The sequence below is a fragment of the Notothenia rossii genome (assembly GCF_949606895.1).
Source record: "Notothenia rossii genome assembly, chromosome: 3".
Lineage (NCBI taxonomy): Eukaryota > Metazoa > Chordata > Actinopteri > Perciformes > Nototheniidae > Notothenia > Notothenia rossii.
The window spans coordinates 10,875,485-10,902,398 of NC_136901.1; the positions used below are offsets into that span (position 1 = coordinate 10,875,485).

General features: G+C 41.7%; 2 protein-coding genes across 2 annotated transcripts in view; one reads left to right on the forward strand and one right to left on the reverse strand.

Annotated features, from left to right (window-relative positions):
- Positions 1–17,749, forward strand: part of filip1l (filamin A interacting protein 1-like) — a 60,044-nt gene extending 42,295 nt beyond the window's left edge. Inside the window, exons 5-6 of the mRNA XM_079673112.1 lie at positions 7,481–10,316; positions 17,070–17,749. Coding sequence (XP_079529238.1) covers positions 7,481–10,316; positions 17,070–17,291 — 3,058 coding nt within the window. The 3' untranslated portion in view covers positions 17,292–17,749. The remainder of the gene's footprint in view (positions 1–7,480; positions 10,317–17,069) is intronic.
- A 178-nt stretch (positions 17,750–17,927) lies between these two features.
- Positions 17,928–26,646, reverse strand: ect2l (epithelial cell transforming 2 like). The gene is made up of 21 exons (XM_079673113.1): positions 26,387–26,646; positions 25,679–25,791; positions 25,410–25,572; positions 25,070–25,325; positions 24,657–24,891; positions 24,322–24,457; positions 23,988–24,153; positions 23,587–23,715; positions 23,413–23,505; positions 22,845–23,051; positions 22,629–22,732; positions 22,364–22,522; positions 22,182–22,268; positions 21,972–22,081; positions 21,523–21,670; positions 20,817–20,890; positions 20,559–20,715; positions 20,387–20,452; positions 20,131–20,219; positions 19,768–19,940; positions 17,928–18,923 (listed from the first exon to the last, which is right to left on the reverse strand). The coding sequence occupies exons 1-21, from the start codon at positions 26,516–26,518 to the stop codon at positions 18,790–18,792; spliced, it is 2,931 nt and encodes a 976-aa protein (XP_079529239.1). The 5' UTR covers positions 26,519–26,646; the 3' UTR covers positions 17,928–18,789.
- Between the last annotated feature and the right edge of the window lie 268 nt (positions 26,647–26,914).

Consider the following 26,914-nt stretch of genomic DNA (forward strand, 5'->3'; position numbering starts at 1 on the left):
AGCCCAAACATATGTTTCATGTATACAGTACCCGAATATGTCCACATCCAGAAATAGAATCTAATTTTCGATGACCGAATTGTTTGTTCCATGAACAAACAGTTTGTTGCAAGGAAATGGGAGAGCACAGAAAATCCTAGTTTGGAGCTGGAGGTCGGCAGTGGTTGGATTCTGTGACACTGACATATTGTGTTTTAAATTGCCTGAAATCAATCCTACTTGAACCAAGTGTGCACTACAGTTCCCCAATTCCCAAGGCCTTGTTGCAGAGTATTAGAATACCACTTTTAAGACTTCAGTGAGGTTCAGGGAAAATGGCTCTCCCGGCAATCGAGTTGTCATGCTTACAAGCTGACATAAGACATGTTTTTTGTGAGAGGCAAGGAAGAGTTGATACCATGTCATTGTTTTAGTACTCCTCCAGCCTCTGATCCCCTGGCCTTTGGCCGTCAACAACACATTTGACATATGGCGCTTTAAGAAAAGTCTACCCCATCAGAGCGTATTGAATGACAAGTTTAAGACTTGCAGTATTCTCCAAACTGTTTGCAAAGGCAACATGGCGAGTTCCTCACCAAAAAGAAATGCTATCTTTGGCTTCTATTGGCGCTGGCCATCCAAACTTTTACACATAGCATTACACATTATCATCCAGCAATGGTCTCCCACAATTGGTAGAAAAGGCTGAGATTAATTGCAAGCTTTTTACGCAAGTCACCGGGACACATGTTTTCGGTTTACCTTGTATAAGGAATTTGCACGTCGTGTCTGGCTACAGCTGCGACTCACGAAAGTGCTCCATCTGCCACTAAACAACCTTAGGTCACAGTGTGTACGCTGAGGATTCGTCAACATTTGGAGAACACCTAATTACATTTAGCTTGCAGTACTCTTGGCCAGAGATGTTAGCTTTCTGTTTGACATTTCTGGACTTAAAAGTTTTCCAGAAGTTGGTTACAATGGTTAGTAGATGCTTGTGGACTTAAAGCTAAACACAAGCCTCGTTTCCTATCATTATTCTACGTCTGATGTGTGATTACATCAGGCTGGAAATTAATGATAGCACAGAGAGAACAACCAGGGACTTGTAATTGTGCTGCGTAGCTGTTGGCAAACGTTCAGTCAAATCATGAAGCCAGGTTAGATGACGTAGTTGATGCAGGTCAAAGGTATATGCTGTCTTTTTGTATTCTTACATGAAAACCCTGCCAAGTGAAGCATTCAATTATTCCAGCAAATCTCTGCGTCCCTCAGATTGGTTGGCAAACATAGGTTGTAACATTTAGTAACGGTGACCTCAGTCATTGTAAAGCCATGAGATATTTAATTTAGTAGGCATGGAACAGGAACAGTCTTGCCCTTATTATTGTCTAGCACGGCTGGAATGAGTTGGAACGGCAACATACTGGCAGAAACCAACTTTTTACAATATAATATCACAGACTGATACGTAAATGGAGCTCCTGCTGCTGTTTCAACTACATTGTCCCATTGTTTGAATAAACAGGGCACATTTTTCTCCTAACAATAGAAACACTGACAGCTAAGCAATAACCTCGCTATCAATTTGCTCCCATCACATGACAATAGATGACGCACAGTGTTAAGACTTTCAAAAGATGGATTTAGTCCACAAGTTATTGCATTCGAAATGTTTGAGTAACGTTAGAGCAATCTGATAATAGAAGTTAAGACTGAGGCATTGTGAGCTGAACAATGTGCCACTGATAAAATGCAATGTGTGCTAACTTACGATAGGATTACGCTGCTGTCTGAAAAATCCATTATTTTGTTTGTGGAGCCATTAGCTCAGAGCCACTTATACACCCACAGGTGTTTGACTACCCCAGCCTCGCCTCAGATAGTCTCCCTTGGCTGTGGATTCGTAGTGGTGGAAAGTTACCAAGTAGTTGCACAAATGCACTTTTGCGGCTATCTTGTAAGTCATTGTAAAAGCTTTAGAGGTACTTGCCGGCTCATATTTGATCTTAACTGGTCCCCTTTGTGACCAGTTTTTATGCTAAGCTAACTGAGCTTCTCATCTAATATCGGGCCAAAAAAGGAAATATCTTACCCTTATAAAAAAACAATAAATCTCTTGCTTATAATAGGGGCAATTATACATGATTAGCTTTAATTTGATACTTACTTACCTTGACAAATCTGTGAAGTTGTCAAGGCATGGTTATCACTTTACAGCTTGATTAGGATCTGTCAACTTACTCCAATACTGATGTATACTGACAAAATGCACCAAATCTTACTCTAAATAATACAAGATAATTGTATAGACCCTGTGTAAGGCAACATATTGGGAGAAAATCTAAATTCCTGGAAAATAGAACAATAAACTAATAAACTTGTTTTCCTTAGTGAGACTGACATTGTGATGCTACTGAGATGAAATCACGCATGTTATTGCTAACAATCCCCTTCTGTAAATTGTCCGAATATCTCTACAAAAAAATATACTTTTCACTTTTAAAGATACATGTCTAGTCTTGTCTTGTCCTTCATCATGATTACGAATTCTCTCAAGGCTTTGTTAATAACTTTTCAAGGAGATTATTTCCCCTGTCCTGACTGAGTAAATGACTTATGTTGACAAGAGCCAGAAGGAAACAGTGTAACTGGAACTCCTCATCTGTCTTCACCTCCTGCCCTGCCTCCGGAGCAGTGACAGAGCACGCAGATATTTCACACATTACATACGTCAAGAGAAAAAAAGCCTTTCCCTCTTTACTGACATATCCTTTAGTCAAACGGTTACTTTAGGAGACGCACTCAAACACAACATGCGAGCAAGCACACCCCCTTTTTGCGAGCCTCCGCAATGCAAAGCTCCATATAAGGGCATGGTGATGATGTAATGGTCCATAGGCAGGGAGCACATCCCTTATTGTTTGGGCCGCCTGCAGGAATGCCCACATTACAGCTACTCAGAGAGTGAGACACACACAGAGAGGAAGAGTAGAGCGTCGGGTGTTGTACAGCAAGATAATGAGCTTATGGCAGTGAACCTGGGGAAGCCTTTGGCAGAGGTAGGCATGCTGAACATTACTACGGAGATCTTATTTGTCATTTTTTTTAAAGAGTTGTCCATGTCTGGTTTGGCTTAGTGATATATTTGAAACGTAGCATCCTTCCATGCTGGAATTCTGTACTTTTAATTGTATGTTTTATGGTGTGTTTTTAATAGAATCTGTTTCGGCTTTAATGTTTTTATTGTGTCATTCAAAAGAAACATTTGTGGATCACCTCTTTAAAACAAATCCAAGATGTTTTATAGAACTAACTAAAGTAGGTTCATTCAAGTACCTCATGGTATTTACTGAATTGATTTGCTAAGTGTGCTGATGTGCAGATATAAACTATATCTGGAACTCAACTTCTCAGATCCAGTAAAACCCTAAAAAGGAACAATCCATTTTGCTTAGTGATGAATGAATGCTAAAACACATTTTGATTCATTGCTTAGAATCTGAAGGGAAAGCTATTTTAAAATGCTGCATTGTAAACTTGCGAAAGATATATAATCTATTTAGACAGTAATACATATTTCATATCAGAAAGTGGTGTTAAACATGTCACATTGTTGGCCCATGGCTTGAATTTCAGAATCGTAGAAAACTTAGTTCAAACGTAAGGATCATGTGGCGTCCCATGTGTGTAGTAGAACAAAAAGGATAGTGTAATAGATTTGGTATGGCAGAAACTAGATTAAACCTAATTAAACTATATTTCATATATATAGTATGTAAGCACAGCCGATTATTGTTTAGAGGGATATTTTGTGATATTTGAGTACTTTTAACAGCTTTTTATTGTCAGCTGAACTCATTTCTTGGATGTGGCTGTGAAATTCAAGATGAAACTCTAACTGATACAGAGATTGGTCAAATTAGGAGATGTTATAAGAACGTGTCTGCATTAAACAGCAAATGTTTTTTACGGAGATAATGGTGTGTGGTATTAAAGACTGTATGGGGGATTTCCATCATGTGTTTTCAGCATTTTGGAAAATACTGCATAATCTAACTCACACAAAGTTAACACCAATGTCTTCTTTGGTAACACTCTATTAATCATTTCATCACTAGCAGGAAGTTAATAAATATCACAGCTACATATTTCACACATGTTGATTGCACTCTTGGGGCATATCACTTAGCCCGTGTGGACTTTACATTCAGTACAGGCACAGCATCAATCAGCGCTCCCCCCTCTTTCAAACTCGGTCACACATGAGGGCAATCGGCCCACAATCCACATGTGAAAGCGGAGGTGGCCATGAGGATATATCGCTCTGTACATACATGACCTAATCACTTGTGGTTAGGAAATGACATATGGAAGGTGAAACACAGCTTTAAGCAGCGCGTGAGCCACAGTTTCCAGCTCCAGGAGCCACGTAAAGAGAGGGGAAGCCCTCTGTGAAGCAGGGGCTAGTTGTGACTCCCTGATGGCTCACAACTGGATGTTTCCTTTTCTTTTTTAATGCCATTTATGCTTATATTTGAAGAACAGGCAAAAATACATTTGCACCAAAGCCAGAAACAATCCCGTAAAGTTAAGACATTTGGCTAACCCACGAAATGACTCAAATCCTTTTCCATGACAACATTCACGCCCATGATGTCATGCATTTAAAAGGGGAATATGATTTGTATTGCAAAGGTTGTTTAGAGTGGGTGGTGAGGTGACTTGCAATGTTGATAGCCATGAAACTGCTATGTCACAATCTTTATGTGCAGCACTTTAAAGTGTATTCCTTCAAAAATAATGTTCTTTCGAGCTGTAGCCATCTTTGCGCTTTTACGACACTCAGATAAAACCGGATTGGGAAAGGAAACGTAGACAAATGCTATGTCGATCAGTCATATTGATGTGTTCCCTGAATGCACAAGGCAACTGCTTCTACTGACTTATGGCAGACGCTGGTCGGTTGAGCTACTATTCATTCAACAATGAATGGTCTCCAGCATTAGTTAAGGGTCAGAATATGCTTTCACCAAATGTATCTATTTTCCCCCTGCTATATGAAATTCTTTCAAAAGTAATATGATAAGTTTCTCAGATGTGGCTCTTTTGGCCAAATACACTCATCTACGTGTCTGTCCATGACAAAAAGGATGAAGGATTTACTGTATATCCATTTCAGTTTTTTAAAGCAGAGTTTTACAAGGAAACAAAGTACATGTTCTTTCTATTTTGGCTGATGACTTCACTAGAGAAACACCAGGGACTGAGATAAGAGATTGAGTAAACAGTGATTATACAGGCGACATTTTGCAAGCGGGATGTCTGCCTGCTTTGCTTAGCAACTCAGTGTTTCTACGCAAACAACCCTTTGTGAAAAACAATATTTCATATTTCAACACATGCATGTTTCAGTAGTGGCTCCTGGCACAACACTCGTACCCAGAGTCCTTGAGAGTAACCATGATGTACATGTGTTATCAACACAGCAAGTTAATATCAAGGGCAAACTTGGAGTCAACAAAGCTAGGGAGAACATAATCTACACACCCGGAATACTCACATACCATCAAATTAAAAAGGGGTCTACGAACACATTCAGCTGAAAACCATGAGGCCTTTAAGTCAAAGTAAAGGTACTGAATTTGCTATAAATACAAAGAAATAAAATACATTCCAGAATGGCCCATTTCCCTATGAAACATCTATTTCATTATAATTTTTTCCTACGCAATAACGTGTAGCTAGTAGCTGGTGATAGGGTTAACAACTTTATTGTATGTTGTATTTATAGCCTGAAACTAAATAGGAGTACATAAATCTTTTGAATAATGAACAGTACAATAAGTGCCGTCATAATGTCACAGCGTATAAGTAATTAGTCATTTGTATCAAGTAACAGTGTCGAGTTGATGTACTTATTATTGTGAACAACAGACTCTTATATAATCTGTTTGAGTGGCACATATTTTCAGTTTTAACGGGAGACGGTTCCCTTAAAATAAAGTTTACAGCATATTTCATAATAAGTAATAATATTGAATTTGCATCTGGAAACGTAGCCGCAAACATCTCCTTAACCAACCACACCACATTCATAATGAATATGCATATTCTTATAATACTTTATTGGGTGTTGTTTGGTCTGAATGTAATTGAAACAGATGGATGCAGTTAAACATGCCCCCCCACCCCACCCCCTTTAGCTGCTACTGAAGAAAGAAATGACATACCCTCTACTGCTGAGAAGTGACCCACCCTTCCTCACTTACATCATGGCCCACAATCCAATGTGGAATTAGTGATCCCTAAGTGTGCGTTTGTGTGTGTGGGGGGATTTCTGTATAAACTCTGGGACTGTAATTGCCTTTAGAAGATGGGGGAATTCCTTTAAATGTATCAGGAAAAAACAGGGAGGGTAGGTGGTTAAAGAAGGGAGGGGGGTAAAGGGTTGGTAGTAGAGGAACCCCTTAATTAAAGGATTGTTCCATGCCAGGGGGCCATTTGTGTGGAAATGCCTGGCAGCTGCACGCACAGCAGTCATAACAAACCCCCCCCCCCCGGGTCTGTTGCCCGGGCGATGTATGTACCAGACGTACTGACCCCGACACAAACTGCAACTGCATCCACTGGCACACATGCAATGCACCTTAACATCGTTTGTGTTCTGTACTCATGAGAAAATATGAGAAGTAGTTGAATAAATATCACTTATATTTGGTTTGGTCTCCAGATTTAAGGATGACATGATATCACTTGCTTTCATGTGCAAAAACCTGCTCTAAAAAATAACAATTGTGCTTTCCTTTGTGCAATCTCCTCCATGTCAGCATTCATGTAATCAAAAAACATCCTGATTTGAAATTTCCTTTAATCAATATTGCTCCTCTTATCTGTTCGCATTATTTCCTGAGGTTAACATCAACATTTTGTTGCATGCCAGTCATGCCCAATTATTTCCCAGAGGACTTAATCGGCCTTGTGTTATACCCTCAACTGGATGGAAACTGATTGTTAAACTCAAGGCTTAATATGAACAGCAGGAACGTAGGTTTCCAAGCCATGGGAGAATTAGTTGGCAACAAGGGAACAAGAAAAAAGTAACCACAGGTATTTCAGATTACCAACCTGAGAGTTTAAGTAATGCTTTTTATGAAGTGTTGAATTTTCCATGACATAAAAATGTTAGTCCTCCGCAGAAATGCAGGGGAAATAACAGTGTTTATGATGTGTCAGGGCTTGGAGAAGTGGGCCTAATGGGTAGGGACAGTGGGGGTGTAGAGTTTCTTAAGCGCCTTTTACATCTAACATATGAAGACTGACATGTTAGTTTTATCAATGATTTGAATATGTGTTGCTACAGAATTCACTGGAAGTTATCAAAACAGCAGGGGAAAGTAACAATTTCGCAACACTAAACATTCACGAATGTTTTAAATGGATATATTTACAAGCTCTGAATTGGATTGCTCATGTTTCCATTTTTTTTTTTTTTTTACAGATTGAAGCTGTTAATTGATCAGGACAAGGCGTACCAGGAAAGAAAGGAGGAGGAAAACGACCAAAAGGTTGAAAGTCTGAAGGAGGAGCTGACAAAACTCAAGTCGTTTGCGTTGATGGTGGTTGATGAACAACAGCGTCTGACTGAGCAGCTGAAACAACAAACAGCAAAGTTCCAAGAGCTGAGTGTCACTGCTTCGCAAGCCCAGGAGGAGCTGAGCTCAGCTAATGCCCGGCTGCAGGAAGAAGAGCAAAAGGTCTTTCGCTTGGAGGCGGAGCTGCATGACCACTCCGGTCGATTCCATCAGGAACAAGAGACCATGACCGCCAAACTGACTGGCGAGGACGCACAAAACAGGCAGCTGCGCCAAAAACTGTCCACTCTCAGCAGGCAGCTTGATGACCTGGAGGAGACCAACAAGACCCTGCGCAGAGCAGAGGAGGAACTACAGGAGCTGAGAGACAAAATCAGCCGTGGCGAGTGTGGAAACTCTAGCCTCATGTCTGAGCTCGAAGAGTTACGTAAAAGGGTGCTTGAAATGGAGGGAAAGGATGAAGAGTTGATCAGAATGGAGGACCACTGCAGGGACCTGAACAAGAAGCTGGAGAAAGAGGCCACTCAAAGCCGGAGCTTGAAGGCTGAAGTCGATAAACTGAACCACAGAATTATGGACTTGGAGAAATTAGAGGACGCGTTCAGCAAGAGCAAACAAGAATGCAACTCTCTGAAAAGTAACCTGGAGAAAGAGAGGACGGTGTCACAGGTTCTGACCAGTGAGCTGGAAGTCTTGAAAGTCAGGGTCAAAGAACTGGAGGATGCTGAGAGTCAACTAGGAAAGACCGAGCTGACTCTGAAGGAAGATCTGACCAAGTTAAAGACGTTGACAGTCATGCTGGTGGATGAGAGGAAGGCAATGGCAGAGAAGCTCAAACAAATGGAGAACAAGGTCCACAACAGCACCGGCAAACTTCAGGCTGAACAGGACAAAGTGACCTCGGTCACAGAGAAGCTAATTGACGAGAGCAAGAAAGCCCTAAGGTCAAAGGCTGAGCTTGAGGACAAAATGTGCGGCGCTACAAAGGAACGGGATGACTTGAAGGCCAAGTTGAGTGCTGAAGAGGAGAAGAGCAATGATTTGGAGTCTAAGATCAATATGATGAAGAAAAGGTTGCAATCGCTTGAGAACATAGAAAGAGAATACGTGAGAAGCAAAGCCAAAGAGGACCACACCAAATCCCCCATTGCTAACCGCTTCCAACCAGAAGAGAACAAAGTAAAGGATTTGACGCAGGAGGTTGAACGCCTCAGGCGCAAATTAAAAGACATGAAGGTGGTGGAAGGTGACCTCTTGAAAACAGAGGACTTTGAATCGCTGGAGAAAAGATTCAACAGTGAACAAGAGAAAGGTAAAACATTAATGGAGGAGCTGGAAATATCCAGAAATGAACTTTCAAAGTACCAGCTGGCTGAAAAGAAAGAGTGCAACCAAGAGCATGTTCTTTATAAACGCTGGAAGGAAGAGGAGGCTAAGTCTAGTCATTTGACCAGAGAAGTAGCAGCTCTGAAGGAGAAGATCCATGAATACATGGGGACAGAGGACTCCATTTGCCGCATGAAAACTGACCACTCGACACTCCAAAGAAAACTGACCCAACAGGAAGTCAGAAACAAAGAACTGGCCAGAGAAATGGAGACACTCAACAGAGAGCTTGAGAGATATAGACGCTTTAGCAAAAGTCTTCGCCCTGGCATGAATGGAAGGCGCTTTTCAGACCTTCATGTTGCCACCAAGGAGGTTCAGACAGAGCCCCAGGACCTAAAGTCTCCCAACTGTACAATGACAATGGCCCCCCTGGAACGTGCTGTGGTGAACGGGAAGCTGTACGACGAGAGCGAAGCAGAGGAGAATGCCAACTACAGCAATGAGCTTCAGCTCACCAAATGCAGCCCCTCACTTTTAAATAATGTAAATAATCTAAACAACTTGAGAAGAGCTCGAGTCCCGTTTGTTAAAAACAAAGACACCTCCCTTCAGGTGAATGGTAAAGGGCAACCACGGCAGAATGGCAACCACGTTCAGCCAGGAGATGTGGTGTTGACCCACAGTCCTGGGCAGCCTCTGCACATTAAAGTGACTCCTGACCACGGACATAACAGAGCAACGCTAGAGATCACCAGCCCGACCACAGAAAATACCCAGTCATTCACCAGCACTGCCGTCATACCCACAAGTGGAGGTCCACCCAAACAAAGAATTACAATCATCCAGAATGCTTCCATATCCCCGAATGCTAAATCCATCTCCCCATTGATGAAATCTAAAGGGTCCCCCATCTCCGATGAACTGTATTCACCAGACAGGGCCCTATCACCTTTCAATATGGCTGCATACTCAAGAGCAATGTCTCCAGACTCTTGTGGCTCTGTAACACCAGACAGAGCCATTTCACCTATACAGATAGTGTCAGTCACAACAGGCACCCCTGAACGCTCCCTCTCCACGGAGCCACTGGAGGTGGTTGGAGGGCACGCAGTCTTCCGTGTGACCCCAGAAAGGCAAAGCAACTGGCAGATCCAGAGGTCTAACAGCTCCGGGCCGAGCGTCTTCACCACGGAGGACAACAAAATCCACATTCACTTAGGGAGCCCCTTCATTCAGAGCATCAGCACTCCAACGCAAACACTGAGTCCGTGCAACACACCTGGACTCCAGGAGCAAAGGACTCAGGTGATTGCAAATTGCAGTAATTCTACTATCAAAGCCACCAGCAAAATCACAAGTAGCATCACGATTAAGCCCACCTCCACCCAAATCCAAAGGCCATCACAAATTACAGTAAGTAATGTCTATGAGTGACCTCATAACCCCGACAGTCTCCATCCCATCCTTTGTTACTGAGTCCTCCCCATGAGACCCAATACAACCATTATACCCCAACCTGTCTATACCCTGACATTTCATCTGTCTGTGATTTATGAATTTAAAACGTGGTTTGAATGTTTCTTTTTTTTTTTGGTTGGTTTGCTTGGTTATGTGTGATTAAATTGAAATAATTGTTTGCCTGCATGAGAGAACAATACCATTTGAAAGCACTAGAAATATTGATTTAATTTGACATAACACCTGGTTTTAACTTATGTGCACTTACTGTATTGTACTCAGTGGCACATTTGCCACGCAGTCAGACTATTCACACTGATGTATCATATCAGCTTTTATACTTCATATTACACATACTGCATTATGATTACGTTGTTTGGTTTTCTGAGGATTAAAGTGTGCAAACAAAAATATGTTTTATAGTTTGTCATCAATGCTTGCCAATTTCATTTACTCACTAAATCCAGCATGTTATGAATGTTAATAAATAAAAAATTATTATCTGGGGAAATGATTTTTGGCGCATGCACAGTAACTTTTTAACACTTTAAATTTCAATCCAATGTTTTTATGTTACAGTGTGCTAACAAAAGATTTCAATTCACTTTCTCAGAATTGAACATAAAGACTGTGCAGACTTTGTTAGACCTAATTAAATAATACCCAAGTGGAAGAGTTGTCTGTAAAACCTTTGTGCTCACACTAACCAGAAGACAAGGAAACCTTCTGGGACTCTAACATGTGTTCGCTTGCTTGAGTTAAGATCATAGGCTGAGGTCATAGTTTCTTCTTACATTCAGGGCACAGAAACCAAGAGACCGAGAATGAGAACCAGCATGATGTGAACTCGCTGTTCTCCTAAATGATAGAATGGAAACCCTGCTTGAAACCTTTCAAACTCAAAAAGCTGCTTGATATGTGATTATAGAAAGTGCAACATTTTGTAGAATTACAGTTGCTCTTCTCACCTGTATTAATATGAATGAATGAAACATGGTTAGGATTGTAGGTTACTGAAACATGGTTACCATTCAGTGAAAATCACATGTCAAGTGTTCTAAAAGTAATTTAAACAAACACAAATTCTGTCAAATGACAAACTAAAGTCAATCAGGCGATACATTCAGTCTTCCTTTATCTCTTATTGGTGCTGTTCTCAAAAGTATACATCTGTAATCATCATATCCTTAACCCTTGTGTTGTGTTCGAAAGCTGTTACCGTTCATGGTGTTCGCGGGTCAATTTTGACCCATGATTTATCTCAGTCCAAAACACACTATCATCCAATATTGTTTTAACTACATCATAACTAACTTATAATGCATTCATAACCGTACAATCCTGTTGTAATTTAATGTCATGGCCCAAAACACATTACACCACATATTGCACACGTGCATATGTGTGTTCAGGTTCAAGTGTTATGGCGCATTCACGCTGCATCGCGGAGCTCGCTTTAAGCGTGCCGAGCCGTGCGGGGCCTGTTTTTGGTCGCGCTTCCACTTGGCCTAGTTTTGGCCCGGGGCTAATTTTGTACCTTTTTTCTGGCCCGACTAAATCGTGGTTCTATCGAGGCCAACAAGCGGGGCCAACAAGCGGGGCCAACAAGAGGGGCCAACAAGCTGGGCCAACAACCGGGGCGGAATATGCTAAACTAGTGACGACTGCTGATTGGTCAGAGAGAATTGTCACAATTCTCACGCAACTTAATCCCTAGTGTCGCATATATTAAGGGACGCTTGCAGCATTTTTGAAAACAGTGAACCTAAGAAGAAAAAACCACATACCAAGAAGCAAGGACACGATGGCTTCCACATCCTCCATTGTTGTTGTGTGTTTTGTGAGTTGTGTCGCATTGAAGATGACGTCACGGCAGTTGTATACAGCGTCGCTCCGCCCGCCAAAAAGCCGATCGCCCCGCATACACTGCGTTACTATAGTAACTACCCCAGTTCCTAAACTGTAATGTGAGCGCAGCATTAAAGTGAGCCGGGCCTAATAAGGCCTAACCAAACCGAGTGAGGCAGAGCGAGGCCGAGCGAGGCCGAGCAAGGCCGAGCGAGGCCTGCAGTGTAAATGCGCCATTAGTGTATATTCTTTGAGAAAGGTCGAGTTCTCGTGGGGGGAGGGGAGACCAGGTGCATGTTGCGAAAAATTATTGTTACAGTTGATGAAGGGGGTGGGGGAGGGGTGTCTAAAGTCAAAGATGAATCTTGATTGCGCCAAATTTGACCTCGAGTAACCCAAAACTATTTAGCTGGGTCCCCCCAGACCCGAACACCAAATTAGACACTTTTTTTTTTACCTTCAGACGTGGCAAAAATGATCAAAATCTGTTTTGTAGTGTTTATATATCTGGTGTGGAAGATATCATGAAGCCTTGTTCCGATAAAAAAAACTAGAGCGTAGTAATTATTTAATTTTAACTTGAAACGGGTCACGGGAGACCCGAACACAACATAAGGGTTAAAATAAAATATTTCACCACTGGTAGAAAAAATAAAGACTGCCAAGTTCTTTCCCCTTTCTGAGAGTGCTGCCACCCGAAATTGCACCCCACACTTAATCAAAAAGCCCCTTCGGAAAACCTGATACAACTTCCCAAACTCTGAAATACTAATGCATTTGTTGATAGTTCAACCTCATTGGTCTTTTAGCAACAATTCTCACTATTCATCGGGTAGAAACCCAAACCGTCTGTTTTATTTAGCTTCCTCCCATGAATCATGTCCTTTGAAATGAATCATCAGTACAATTTACGAACGTTCCTCCATGTATATGCATTCTTGTACATGTGGTTTTCTATGCTCCCACAGTGGAAACATCACCACATACGATTTGTTCACTTTAATCTGTACCGAAGGTCAGAATAAATGGTGAAGGGATGGAGACAGAAAGACAAGAATGGGAGGGATGTGGGTGAGGAGACAGTGGGGAGGATGTGGGAGGGTTGTATCTGTCATTAGTGTCATGTCTTAAAACCAAGCTAATGTAAGAAAATGACATTTAGAGAAAGAGAAATAAATGCAAGTATATAGCCACACTCTCTTTCTAGCAGAAGGTTTTAGTATATCTGATTGAGCTCAACATCTAGCTAGTATAGTTGATAAATATGCTGGCTTTAAATTTGCCACTAAACTATCCACAGCCATGTTTACTGTGTCAAAGAAGCAGCATCCATATTTGAGGACAGCTGTCCTAAGATGTCAAATCAAATAATGTCACTTGACCTTTAGGGTTCATCCTCATTCCCCAAACTCTTACGCACATGTTCCAAAAATAGAGCCATTTAATTAGATGCAACATCACTCTTTTCTGGTATCTTTGTAGCATGGACCTAGTCATAAGTGTTATTTAGACGAAGCAGAACAACTCAAACACCCACACACACCCACCCACCCACCCACCCACACACACACACACACACACACACACACACACACACACACACACACACACACACACACACACACACACACACACACACACACACACACACACACACACACACACACACACACACACACACACACACACACACACACACACAAAACACTGTGAGAAGTAGAAGATAATTTAATCAAGCATTAGATTCAGTGAGAAGAGCAGCTGGAGAAGCCGGATCCAGAGCAGTCTGGGCACAATGAGATGATGCAGGGGCTAAACAAGGTGCTATTCATTAGACTCGAGCAAGACATGAGAGAGCATCCAGCAGCTGGGATTACTGTCTGCGACCTCAATCACCCCCTGACTCACTATAACATCACTTAATACTGTAGAGTGTACTCGTCTGGTTCAGCCAAGGAGGTCAGAAATGCAAATGGTTTCTCTGCCAGACAGATAAAATGATCATCAAGTGACACGACGGACGCCAAAGCCTACGGTGAACCACACTAAACTCACAGTGACAATGCAGACTAAAAGCGGGTTTTTTGGGGGGGTGAGATAAAACATCAAAAACACCAAATACATGATGTAAGTTTAAAGTGTGATTACTACACTACACGCTGTAAAGACAAGGTGTGTTTGACACTGCAGGCGGAACAGGAGAGCGGATTTCCTCCTCTTAGCCCACTATGAGAATAATGGTGGAGGAATTTGCTCACCTTGACTGAGAGGCACAATAAAAGAGGGGACAGACAATAACCAGCAGTGTGAGGCCTTTCGCTAAACAAAAGGCATCACAGTGCGTGTGAATGAGAGAGGGTAGCGATGTGAGAGTAACCTCTCTCCCACCGCAACACTAGCACCAAAACAAACCCCCTTGTTTAATCGCCATGGAAACAGCCGGGCCGGTATTGCAGAGGAAGTACTTAGTTGAACTCCTGCTGCAGAGCTGATGTACGAGAGAACAAAGCCGCACATTAAGGCCTCTCTCCAAGTTAAATCAACAACACCCCCATGACGTGGAGCCCTTCCACATTTTCTGGCCCATTACCTTTGTTGGAGTGTAGGCCATACTTATACTGAAATGTACACCCCGTATGAATATTTAAGGATATAGTTCACTGCAGGTTTTTGTTAATTCTCAAACCCACAAGCCACAAATGAACAAATCCAAGTACTTCTCTCAAGCGAGTCGTTTGCTGTTGCTTGGGAAAAGAGTGGTGATGAAACTCATGGAAATACTGAAGAGTTTCCCTCAGCTGCAGAAGTGCAGACCAGATTGAAGTTTGTATTAGTTGCAAAATCACTTGATTTAAAACAGGCATTAGGCATACAGATGTTTTAATGGTGCAGTTATAATAATTCAAATTGGATATTTTAGGTGAGGGCATCTTATCAGAAATGGCCAAATGCAATTACCTTACTAAGAAGAAACAAGTTGGGGCAATGTGACTGAACATTTGATTATGTGCAAATAAGACCCTATGGTAACTTATTGACTGCCAAGGTTAGCTATAGAGTCATTTAGTCTCCTGAGCAGAAACACTATTCACTGGAAAAGGAGTAGAGACACACACATGTGGCTTAATCTGTGTGGACTATATTTGAAATAGCACTAAAAGTGTTATTTCAAAAGCTCATTTAAACTACATGAACAAGGTAGAAAACATCATCCTTCAAAAAATTGCAACATTTAGAAGTAGTATACTGTACAAGTGTACTCTGGCTGTTGTTGAGGTCACTCTTTCTCGTGGAAACATCTTATCACAGTAAACAGGATATGGTTGTACTGTAAAAGGCCTGATCCAAAGTGATACAGCCTCAGAGTCCTGGCACGCTGCTGCTCATGTAAACAAGTTGATTGAAATGTGATTACACAGTAAGCGGTGCAGTAAGTTGTTTAAGAATCTGAGAAATGTGATGTTTCCCATGATATTTCCTCCTCTTGTTTGCAGCCAAACACTGGTTTCTAAGCAACAAACTCTTATTCTTTAACACTGTTATTCATAAAGGGATAATCTGGTATTAGATTAGTGGAAATAATTAATAAAAAGTCTTCATACAGTACAAGGTTAATATGGTGAAAGTTTTTTTGGAGTACAACAAACAATTTACTTAATGTTGTATTCATCTTTGGGCAATTCTTCACACTGTTATATGTGAGAAGAATACAGACAACAGGCCAGGTAATTATTGTAGAATTTCAAAAGGGGTATCCTATTCGTTTGGAATATTATTATTTTTATTTAGCGATATCGGAGTTACAAGACAAGTGCATACACGTACAGTGTCACATATACACAGAAGACAATAAGGAGCATTTACAAGTATACAAGACAAATAACAAAATATACATGGAGACAAAAAAGAAAAGAAAAACAGTGTGTGTGTGTGTGTGTGTGTGTGTGTGTGTGGCCTAGCATTACTATACTTGTGGGGACCTAAATCTTTTTAAACAGTCACGTGTGGGGACTTGCCTCCCTTATGGGGACAACATGGAGGTCCCCATGAGAGGAATCATTCATTTTAGGGTGAAGACTTGGTTAGGGTTAGGGTTAGGGTAAGGTTAAGTGTTAGGCATGTGTTGGTTATGGTTAAGGTTAGGATAAGTCTCCAGGAATTGCATGTAAGTCAATGTAATGTCCCCTGAAGTGATGTATACATGGTATGTGTGTGTGTGTGTGTGTGTGTGTGTGTGTGTGTGTGTGTGTGTGTGTGTGTTTATGTGCGATCAGACAAAAAGAGGGTAATAAATGACAAAATTATAATTAAAATGAAATGAGTAACAATATAATAGTCATATATCCTAGGAAGGGGGGGGGGGGCATATAAATAGTAGCATAACCTTAAAGAAGTAGAAAGGGGTGGTGGGTGATTATGAATTAAATGCATCAATGAATGGGTTCCAGATTGCATCAATATCATTGGTTTGTTTTTTTATGCCGGCAGATACTTTTTCCGTTGAAATGTATTCCATAAGGAGGTTTGGAATATTATGAAAAAATTGACTTACAATTAAACCAGCAGGGGAAAAAAACAATAAAGTTTAGTATCATAGTTTGAATATCTAGTTACTATGAGATAATGTTGACGACTATCAAAAACTGGACTGACTTCCAGAATTCAAAGCCAAAGTGCAGAAGTCATGCAGTACAAGTTGGAAAACATGATTTGACATCCTCTAGTGGTCATTTACCAGTATTACATCAGATCTTTACTGGATAGCCTGTGGAGCAAGATCAAATCATGCATGTTGTCTTGTGCACTGTTTATCTCCAGTACAGTGTTCCCACTTTTTTACAGTGTTCCCACTTTTTACAGATACCTCCAGAAGCATTACGTCGACCAGGACCTACGAGAATCCCCAAACCGAAGGGCTCCAGCTCCCAGAAAGTGACAAACGGCACGGCAGCAAACCTGGGGCTGCAGAACAAGAGCCAGCAGGCGCCGGGCACACACCCAGCCGAGGGGAAAGAGCCGCACACACACTCTGCTGTGGGACAAAACAACAGCAACCCAAACCTGGCCAACCGCAGGCTGTGATGACCCCTGGACTTTCATTCTTGTTTTCTTTAATCCTTAGGGGCACTAGGTCAGCTTACACTAAAAAAAACATAAAAATAACTCAGCTTTTTTGCATCTATTGATATCAAAATTCAACGTGTCAAAAGTACTGCTTTCAACTATTAAATACAATCCTCATCTGTGGTGCTCTGAAGACAAGCATTTCTGTGTTGATGTGTAATGTGTACACTCTGTAAATAAAGCTACACAATATTGTAGAAAGTAGTTCCAATGACACAGATCTTTGTGAGGACGTCACTGTGGTGAAAATAAATGAAACTGAAGTGTAATACTAGAACATTAAGTATGTTATACTGCATGTCATGATGTTCACTGTAAAGGGATGTTGTTCTCTATTATCTTTCTGTTGAGACATACAGATAATGACACAGTCGTTTATTCATTCAAGTGGATATTTTTTCAACAAGTGGCAATAATGTACATAAGTGTAAAAGTGATGTGATGTAATGCAGCTCCTTGCTAGTGATTCATTCTTCAATGTGACATTTGTGTAATCAATAAAGATTTTTTATACCTGAAGAGAAATATTTCTGATCTAATTCTAAAAATGAATTGGATTTGAGAAATCATATAAATATCATGATGCAGTTTGTGCTGATCAACCATTACCACATTTATACAATTTTAAAGCAAAACCAATTTAAAACATTACATTGAAAATATTGCATTGAAATATTTTATTACCACTGAAAACTTGGAATATATGTATGTCAAAATTCTAGGTGGTGCAATGAGGAACAATAACAAACAGTGATTTTTGTAAGGTAAAATTAGTGATTATTTTTATAGATATACAAGTGAAAGAAATGCAAATGGCTGATACATACAACAAGTACATGCAGAGTGTACAACACAGCTTCTTTACACAAAAGACAAAAAGCTACCGGAAAACGCAACACAAACCAATCTATAATATCCACTCTGATTCATACCGTTCGACAACTACTTCATAAAAACGACAAGTTATTTTATTAAACTGCAAAAGCTTCTCGGTGTGGGAGTACAGGAATAACTAAAATATGTAATGAGCATCATTAGGTGTACTGCCAAGTAGTAAATCAAAAATATACGTGTATAAATAGTTGTAATATTCCGTAAAAGGGGATTAAAAATATCAAGCTGACAAAAATATGTAGAGATACTGGTTGATTTGTCTGGCACTGTCATTTGGTAACCTTCTACCTGATGGAAAGCAGGATTGTACAACATTTTACAAAATACTTAATTTCTCTTAGTTATCATTGGACTCTAAATACTTTTAAGGTGGTATTGTGATACACAGTTTAAACAGTAGCAGGAAAGCCATGTTTGCAGGCCTATATAATATTGCCACATGTGAAAAATAATTGGTTTAAGAGATTTTTCCTAAGCTTTAAAAACAAAGTAATCAGACTGTGGTGTCCAGTGGTGTCCAAACCTCCTCTTGTCCTGCCGGGGTGTTGTCATGCCGGTGCCGTCACTGATGTCCCGTCAGAGCAGCGTTTAAGGCAGGACGCAGCACAGACAGGAAGTGCTCTCTCTCCTCTCCTCTCTCTGTGGCACACACCCAGGAACGACAAGGACCCTCCAGGACAAAGGCATGACACACATCTAAAGAGACATCAACATTCCATCAACAAGATCAAAGACTTTTGCATCATTGGTATTCAGTGGCGAGCCGTGACTTTTATACCTAGGCCCTCTGACCCCCACCCTCGAGTTATTACGTCACAGCGTATACTTCAGTGGAATATCAAAACAACGGCCCGGGGTGCAAAACGCATCAATGAAAGCGACCCTCTACCACACAAAACAACCCTAATTGTGTTATTTGAAACTGAAAAGGATATTGCATTGTGTTTGTTACTTTCGTTGCAGTTGTATGTCTTAAGTGTAATTTTTAATGCTTTTATTTTGAAGGCGAGTTAACGCTGTTGACAGGAAGTTGTTGTTGCTATGGAAACAAGAAAAGTTTCACAGCGGGCGAAACTTGTCATAAAGTCCGCGATAATAACACCCACCCATTCAGAGGGAAGATATGATCGGTCAATTGTACTGTCATTTGACATTACTCTCTCGTTCAGTTACTATAGCTGGGCCCTCTGTGAATTCATAGCTGGACTGCCTGGACGTCCAACAGCTCCTCTCTTCACAGTAACTCGCAGAGACGAGCTTCTTTCATTTAACCCTTCACATTCCAACAGAAACTGAATAGGCAGACTCGAAGGATTTATTTCTTTGGAAATGTTATTTTAAATACAATTAAATCAAGTTATTTTGGTAAAACTAATGAAAAATATAACTAAAAAAAATTTTTTTTTTTTTTTTTTAAATATTTTTTTTTAATGTTTTTAAATATTATTTTGTAGAATATCTTAGGCCCTCACAGAGGGCCTAGAGGGCCCTGACGGCTCGCCACTGTTGGTATTATTTATATGGTAAAAAAAAAACTCACAGCGTGTGTGTGTGATCTCCCTGACGGACAGGCTGCTGAGAGCCACTGAGGCCAGGAAAGTGTGTGTGCTCTGGTAAGTCAGCGTGAAAGGTGTGTGATGAACACGTCGCCGGGTCAACACCAATGCGTCGTTAAACAGGAACAAGCCCACGTCTGACACATGCTCATAGATCCTGATCACACACACATAAAAATAATCATACATTCTGACACACAGTTTGGCATGTAGCTGTAGGTACAGTGGTTGGTACATATAAGAAAATAGGAACAAGGGAAATGTGAAAATAGCCAATGGTGGATATGTTATGCATCGACTCATGACAGAAGAAGAACTTGAGAGAAATCAGCACACAGTGTTGTTACCTGAGCGAGTCAGGAATCTGCTCATCAGGGCTCCTGAGCAAGGCAGCATCCTGAGTTATTATCAGCTGCCTGTTTCCTTCACTGAGGTTCTGCAAAAAACAAACATTTAATTTGAACAAAAACGGTATCCTTCCAGTAGTGAAGCCTAATCTTTATCTGCAAATGTACATGCTGACTTTAAAAACAATAAATAGACAAATACAAAAAAGAAGCTTCCAACTATTCGGTACAGCCAAAAATAGGGTTCTGTCGTTACCGGGCATCCTTGGATCATCTGCTGAGTTTGCTCTATCAGCCTGTCTCTCTCTGAGTTATGCTTTAACTGAAACAGAAGAAACAAGTGTTGTCATGGCGCTGAGCACAGAAATGATTCCACATTTAAAAAGTAGCGAGAGGTGCTACTTTTATGCTCTGTGTGGGCATTGTACCTTTTGTGTGAATTCTCTGAATGTCACCAGGGTGTTGAGGGCAGAGGAGAGGTGTGCGTGGTCAGGGTGAGCGGTGTGTGTGTGTAAACACAGAGCTTGAAGTAGAGTCACGTACTCCTGGATTCTCCACAATGGACACAGCAGCAGTTCCTGTAGGCTTCACAATAACATGCATTGAAACATATCTAAACACTAATTCATTTTATTTTGGTGAGCGTTGGATATCAAATAAAAATGTGTGTATGTGTGTGTTGTTACCTCAGCATGTGTGTTGAAAGAGTTCTGTCTGCTCTCTTCAGGAAAGCCCGAAATGGAGGCTTTGTCTCCCTGCACTGACACACACACACACACACACACACACACACACACACACACACACACACACACACACACACACACACACACACACACACACACACACACACACACACACACACACACACACACACACACACACACACACACACACACACACACACACACACACACACACACACACACACACACACAACATCAGATGCTCACTTATTACACTAATCAAGTCAAAGTCAACTTTATTGTCAATCTTTCAGTTTGTGTGGTACAGAGAGATCGAAATACCGTTTCCCACAATCCCGAATACGAAAATACAAATATATACAAAAATATGTATACAAATATGTATATATCTATATATATAGATATATACACACAATCAACAGACACATTTTAAAGACATAAATAAATAAAAGCACAACAATCAATAATTTTGAAAAATGTGCATTAGTGCAAGACTGTCCGTAGCAGCCTTAAAAGTGTCAAATAAAGTGTCTTTACAGAACCTTGCTGTTAATAATAAATAATATTGAATTAAACCTTTACATTATTAATTTATTTCTGACAAAAATATTTAAAAAAGCTAAAACAGAGGCTAAGGATTTCTCAGAACGCTGTCCACTTAGCTAAGGCTCATTGGTGACAGCACCTTGTCGATGGTGTGGATGGCAGTGGTGTAGCTGTTGAGGTAGTTGGTGTAGACTCTGAGTTTTGAGCACAGTTTCACGAGCACATCTCCAACACACTGCTCTGCGCCCCACTGCTGCAGCCGGGCTTCTAAATCCACTTGAAACACTCTGCAGCAAACACACACACACACACACACACACACACACACACACACACACACACACACACACACACACACACACACACACACACACACACACACACACACACACACACACACACACACACACACACACACACACACACACACACACACACACACACACACACACACACACACACACACACACACACACACACACACACACACACACACACACACACACACACACACACACACACCGTCAGGCCAGGTCTTCACAGAGGGGCGCAAACAAGAGAGTGACAAACAAATATGTGTGTGTGTGCCTGTTGAGCTCCAGTATCTGTGTGACAGGGCTGAGGACCATGTGGATGTCATTGTAGCTCAGAATGGCTCTGTTGGAGTTGAGCGCTGCTGTAAGAGGCTCCTGGTACACCTTCAGCACAAAGGAGGTGCAGGTATTAGGACATTTTATGAATGAAATAAAGTTAAATTGCCTTTCTGCATTTCATATTATTGACAAGTTAACGGCGTACCTTCAGCACGGCGCCCAGTCTGCCCAGGTAAAGACACTCACTGTGGTGGAGCTCTCTGACAGCTGCCCCTCTCCAATCTAACGCTATCTAAAGATGAGAGAGAGAGAGAGAGAGAGAGAGAGAGAGAGATGGGTTTTAAAAACAAAGAATGCTCCATCAAACTTCACTGAAAGGATACACACCTGTGGTGGCTCAGGTATCAGGCTGAAGCATTTCTGTGAGCTTTGTGGTGCTGAAGAGAAGTCATCTGCTCTTTTGTTTTTGTCTCCACTGCTCTCTTCTCCCTCCTTATCATTAGTCCATCTTGTCAGGAAACCAGCAAGAAACTCCAGAGGTCTGGTCTGAAGAAATAAAGAAACAAACACTTATATGGACTGTTAGAAGGGTTGAAATGAAACTTTGTATCTTCTTAGCACTACTGTATTTGTGTATTCCAGAGATCCCCACCTCTCTCTGTCGTGTGAGAGCAGTGAGACCCTCTATCAGCGCCTCGTTGAGATCTCTGGACACACACAGCTCCTCGAGGCACATTTTCTCCCACAGAAAAAGACCTACAAATGAGACGTTTCCTCAGAACATTTATACAGGACATCATCCATTTCAACCTGAAATTGCTCCAGCCGTGTGTGTATGAATTTTAATCTACATTCATTTGAAACCCACCAAGAGCTCTGCCCCTGGCCTCCAGGCTGAGCCGCTGTAGCTGTGGCCCCAGGTGGCCCCTCAGCCCCCCCAGGGCCTCCTCCATCCACTCAGCCTGTCTGCACCAGCCCTGCAGGACCCTCTCACACACAAACTGCAGCGCCGGGGCTGATGGGCCTTGGTTTGATAGTCTGGTGCACACGCTGCCGTCAGACCATTCACTCAGGACTGGGAGGGGGGGCGGGACGGGAAGGGGGGTGTAATAATGAACAAAATCAATCTTTATTTATATAGCACTTTTCATACAGTAGGTGCAGCTCAAAGTGCTTTCACCTCAGATCAGATGTTAAGACCTTTTATGTGTTTTTAACCTGATGCATTTCAGTTATTTTACACTTGGTGGTGGGTACTACAGTCTCGTAGTTGTAGTCCTCTATATTTCAATCCTGGTTGATTTGGTTACCGTAGCAACAGCAGGTGCGGTTTAATAGTGGAGCAAACACCTTGAATAGCTGCTTGGTTTTTAAATTCAGTTTGATTTTTGATTGACAAATATGAACATTACATTTCCTTTGGCTTCTTCACGTACTGTTTTGAAAACTTCCAGTTGCAAGACCCATTGGTGTCCGAACCTCCAGACCAGTCAGAGAAGAGAGGGTCTGGATGAGAGCCGCTCCCGGTGCTGAGGGAGGGAAAGAGACAGAGAAGGGAAGCCATTGAGACAGACTCAGAGAAGTGTGTGTTTCTATCAGCGTCCACCTACCACAAGCAGCTAGCGGGGAGAAGATGTCAATCCCTCCTCCTTCGTCAGCTGGTGCCACCCAGCCACTAAGTTTTTCCCAGAAATCCCTTTGATCTGGGTTTAGCAGAGTCCTCTCTGACAGAATACACCCTAAAAAGTAAAAGATTAAAAACGTTAGTGTGGTGAGTCCATGCATAATGTAAAATCAATTCAAGATTTATGATAATTAGTCTTGGGCCAACTCCTAGCCAAGGGACCAGGATAGTCATGGACTGAGTGTAGAAAAATACTATCAAAATGAAAGTATCCATGAAATGGTTTTAGCAGATGTGCTTCACAGTATCCTGAGAGATACAGTTGGACAGGAACTCACCCTGGCAGTGTTTCCACACATTAAGATACACAGGATTATTAACTCTTACTGTGAAGCAGATGGATTTCTTCAGTTCCTCCAGGAGCAAGTAGGCCCAGCCTCTGAGCTCCCTGCCCAATGATAGCCCTCTCCACCTGGGCTAACAAAGCTGAGAGAGTCCCTCTGTGGTCGTACAGAACCACAATCACTCCTGCTTTCACACCACTCAGCAGCAGCTAGATGAAGCACAACGAGAGAGAAAGGGCAGACGGGGAGAAATACGAGATGTTCATCTTCCCACTGTGCCTTTTTTCTCTTTACACACTTCATCGCCTCTCTCTTCTCATACACAATAAATGGTGATTTAGGCTGTCTGACTGATAGGCTCTTCTTTTTTATTTTACCTCATAGGCAGGGATTCTGTTGGAGATCAGCAGTAAGAGGACAGGATGGCTCAGATGGGTGGGAGGGACTGTGTGTGTCAGTGCAGGTCTGCTGGTGAAAGAAGACAGCGCTCCACTTGCATTGTTCAGTCTTTCACTGAAAGAGAACAGACAGGTTCGATTAGCAGCAAATAACAGCTTCATGTCTTATTAACTGAAACCACCTAGACGTTGTTTGCACCCAACGTGTCATCAGTTGTGTGAAAAAGCGTATTCATTCTTGTGTATGGCCAAAACATGTTTATGAGGAAATTGAGGGGGGTCAAATATGTCACAACCAGTGTGTAGACCCTCACCTGGGAGGACTGCAGGTCTGTACTCTGTCCCGGCTCGGAGCTGCAGACGTGGTCTGTCCTCTGTCCAGGCTCAGACAGAGGCTGGGGGACCCTACAGTCCTCGGGGGCCAGGAGAGTGAGGGCCAAGAGCTAGATGTTATTCCAGAGCTGGGCCTCCCTGTCTGGGTACTTCCTCCTCTGGCTGCTCCTGGCTTTGTGTAGCTGCCCCAGGCTCTCCTGGTGCTCATAGACTGCCCTGCAAATGTCACAGATACAAACAATGGTAGGAGTTTTCTGAGATAACTGAAGCCATTCCTACTTAGCAGCTTTGTGATAAGGCAATGTATCTTGTTTTTTCAGCTTCATCCAGAGTCCAAATGATAGTTCATAAGATAAAAACAACTTTGATTACAGCAGATCTCTTTTCTACTTACTCTTATCCTCCTGTAGCTTGTCTCTGATCATTTGCCTGATCCTCCTCTCCTTCCTCCTCTCCTCCTCCTCCTCTGTCATCAATGTGCGTTGTTGGTTAAGGGTCCCATACTGCTCGGCTGCCTCCCGTGGAGTGAGCCAGTCGAGGGTGGAGACGCAAGAGACGTAGTGGTTCTTCCACGCTCCATATTCTTTCTCTGCTGGAGTGTAGGGAAGGAACCAGCCTCTTGTGATGCAGCGGCTCGCCCACAGACAGTCCTGGGCAGGAAGAGACAGAATAAAGAAATATGAATAAAGTCTAAATAAAAGTTGAAAATAAGTTGTCTGTTCTGGGTCTCCCACCTGCTCAGAAAGCATTCTCCAGTGCCAGCTGACCTGAGCAGCAGAGCAAAGGTCACGAGGGGACAGAAATGACATCACGTACAGGGACAGGAAGCGTGGCAACACCGCCGTGAAGTCCACTTGTGTCACAGGAAGCTTCTCCATCAGAAGATCTCGGCAGTACCTGCTCACATTTTCAGAGGTTCATTTTAAAAATCACAATCTTTGGTTTCCATCTAACAAAAATTAAGAAATAATATAGCCCCAAAGTAAAGCAACTGACACCTTACTTGAGCTGTGACTTGGTGCCACGTGTGAGCAGAGAGTGCAACAGGTGTTTCCTCTGTCTGTCAGTCCACAGGTCAAACCAGTGCAGCACGAGGGTCATCCTCTCCTCAAATAACTAGGGAAAAGGACATCAACAAAGTTGTTAAAGTAAGTGAAGAATACATGGAAGGTGAACCTGATTGCATAAGAGTCTGACTGCTCTGCCAAAAGCTACACAACTGTTCTCCAAAACACTAATGAAGTCTGCAGGAATAATGAGAACAAAGAGTTGGGTTGATGGTGTGATAACAGCTGAAAACACTGTTCTAATGGAGCCTATTCATAAAAGATGGAAGTCCTGCCTTCCTTTTAAAAATCTGTGGAGCACTGCCATTATTTATAAATATATAATTTCTGTATTGCTCATGGTCAATAGGTAAAGTGATAATGTAATTAAATCCCTTAGTTCAAGAGAAAAAAGCTTGCTGTATGTGAACAATTTTTTCTACAAATAAATGAAATGGTAAAAAATGTTATATTAAGAAGGAATGTTGCTTCAGCTTGAGCTATTTCGTGCTAGCATTATTGATAACACGGACAAATATAGTTGTTAAATCCTTACAAACCACATGCTGCATGCAAGTGTAATAATTTGACGATTACTGCCATCTTGTGGCTATAATTAAAATAAATCATAAAGTTTATTGAGCTAAGTTTTTGCCGGTTTTTACCTGCAGGTTGCTGTTCTTGTTGTTCAGGGGGGTCCAGCAGCTGAGGCGCGTGTCAGAGCTCGTGCTGCGGACCTGCTCATAGTCCGTCCCGCTGAGCTGCCACCGCTTTACCGAGTGAGGACTCGACCCCATGTTCTCACACAGGATTACCCGCTTTGAGAAAACGCCTGGAATTCTATTTAAGTGTGCAAACTCCTATTCAATGCCAGATTTAACTCACTAAAAAGCAGGTGCTGAGTACCAGGCTGCCATTGCCCCACTGCTCCCTGTAACCTTAGAGACGCGTCAACAATAGGATGCGCACATTCCTTCACAGGACAAAGGCACATGATCATTATGAAGAAAACAGACGATATTCTGCAAAACAAAAGTCAATAACATTGTAAATTCCTGTTTTAAACTTATTTGATGATGACTTTATGAATGTAGAATATGTAAGGAATAAGAGGACTTTTCACAAGCAAATTATGCAATTAAAAAAATGTCAAAAATAATTTACAATATGCTTACAACTAATCCTTATAATAA

Coding starts and splice junctions, on each gene's coding strand:
- ect2l (XM_079673113.1), bottom strand. CDS start 26,518: ATGGGGTCGAGTCCTCACTCGGTAAAGCGGTGGCAGCTCAGCGGGACG. Junction 22,082..22,181: donor GACTGGGCGCCGTGCTGAAG/GTACGCCGTTAA, acceptor TTTGTGCTGAAG/GTGTACCAGGAGCCTCTTAC. Junction 20,453..20,558: donor TCAGAGAATTCACACAAAAG/GTACAATGCCCA, acceptor CTTCTGTTTCAG/TTAAAGCATAACTCAGAGAG.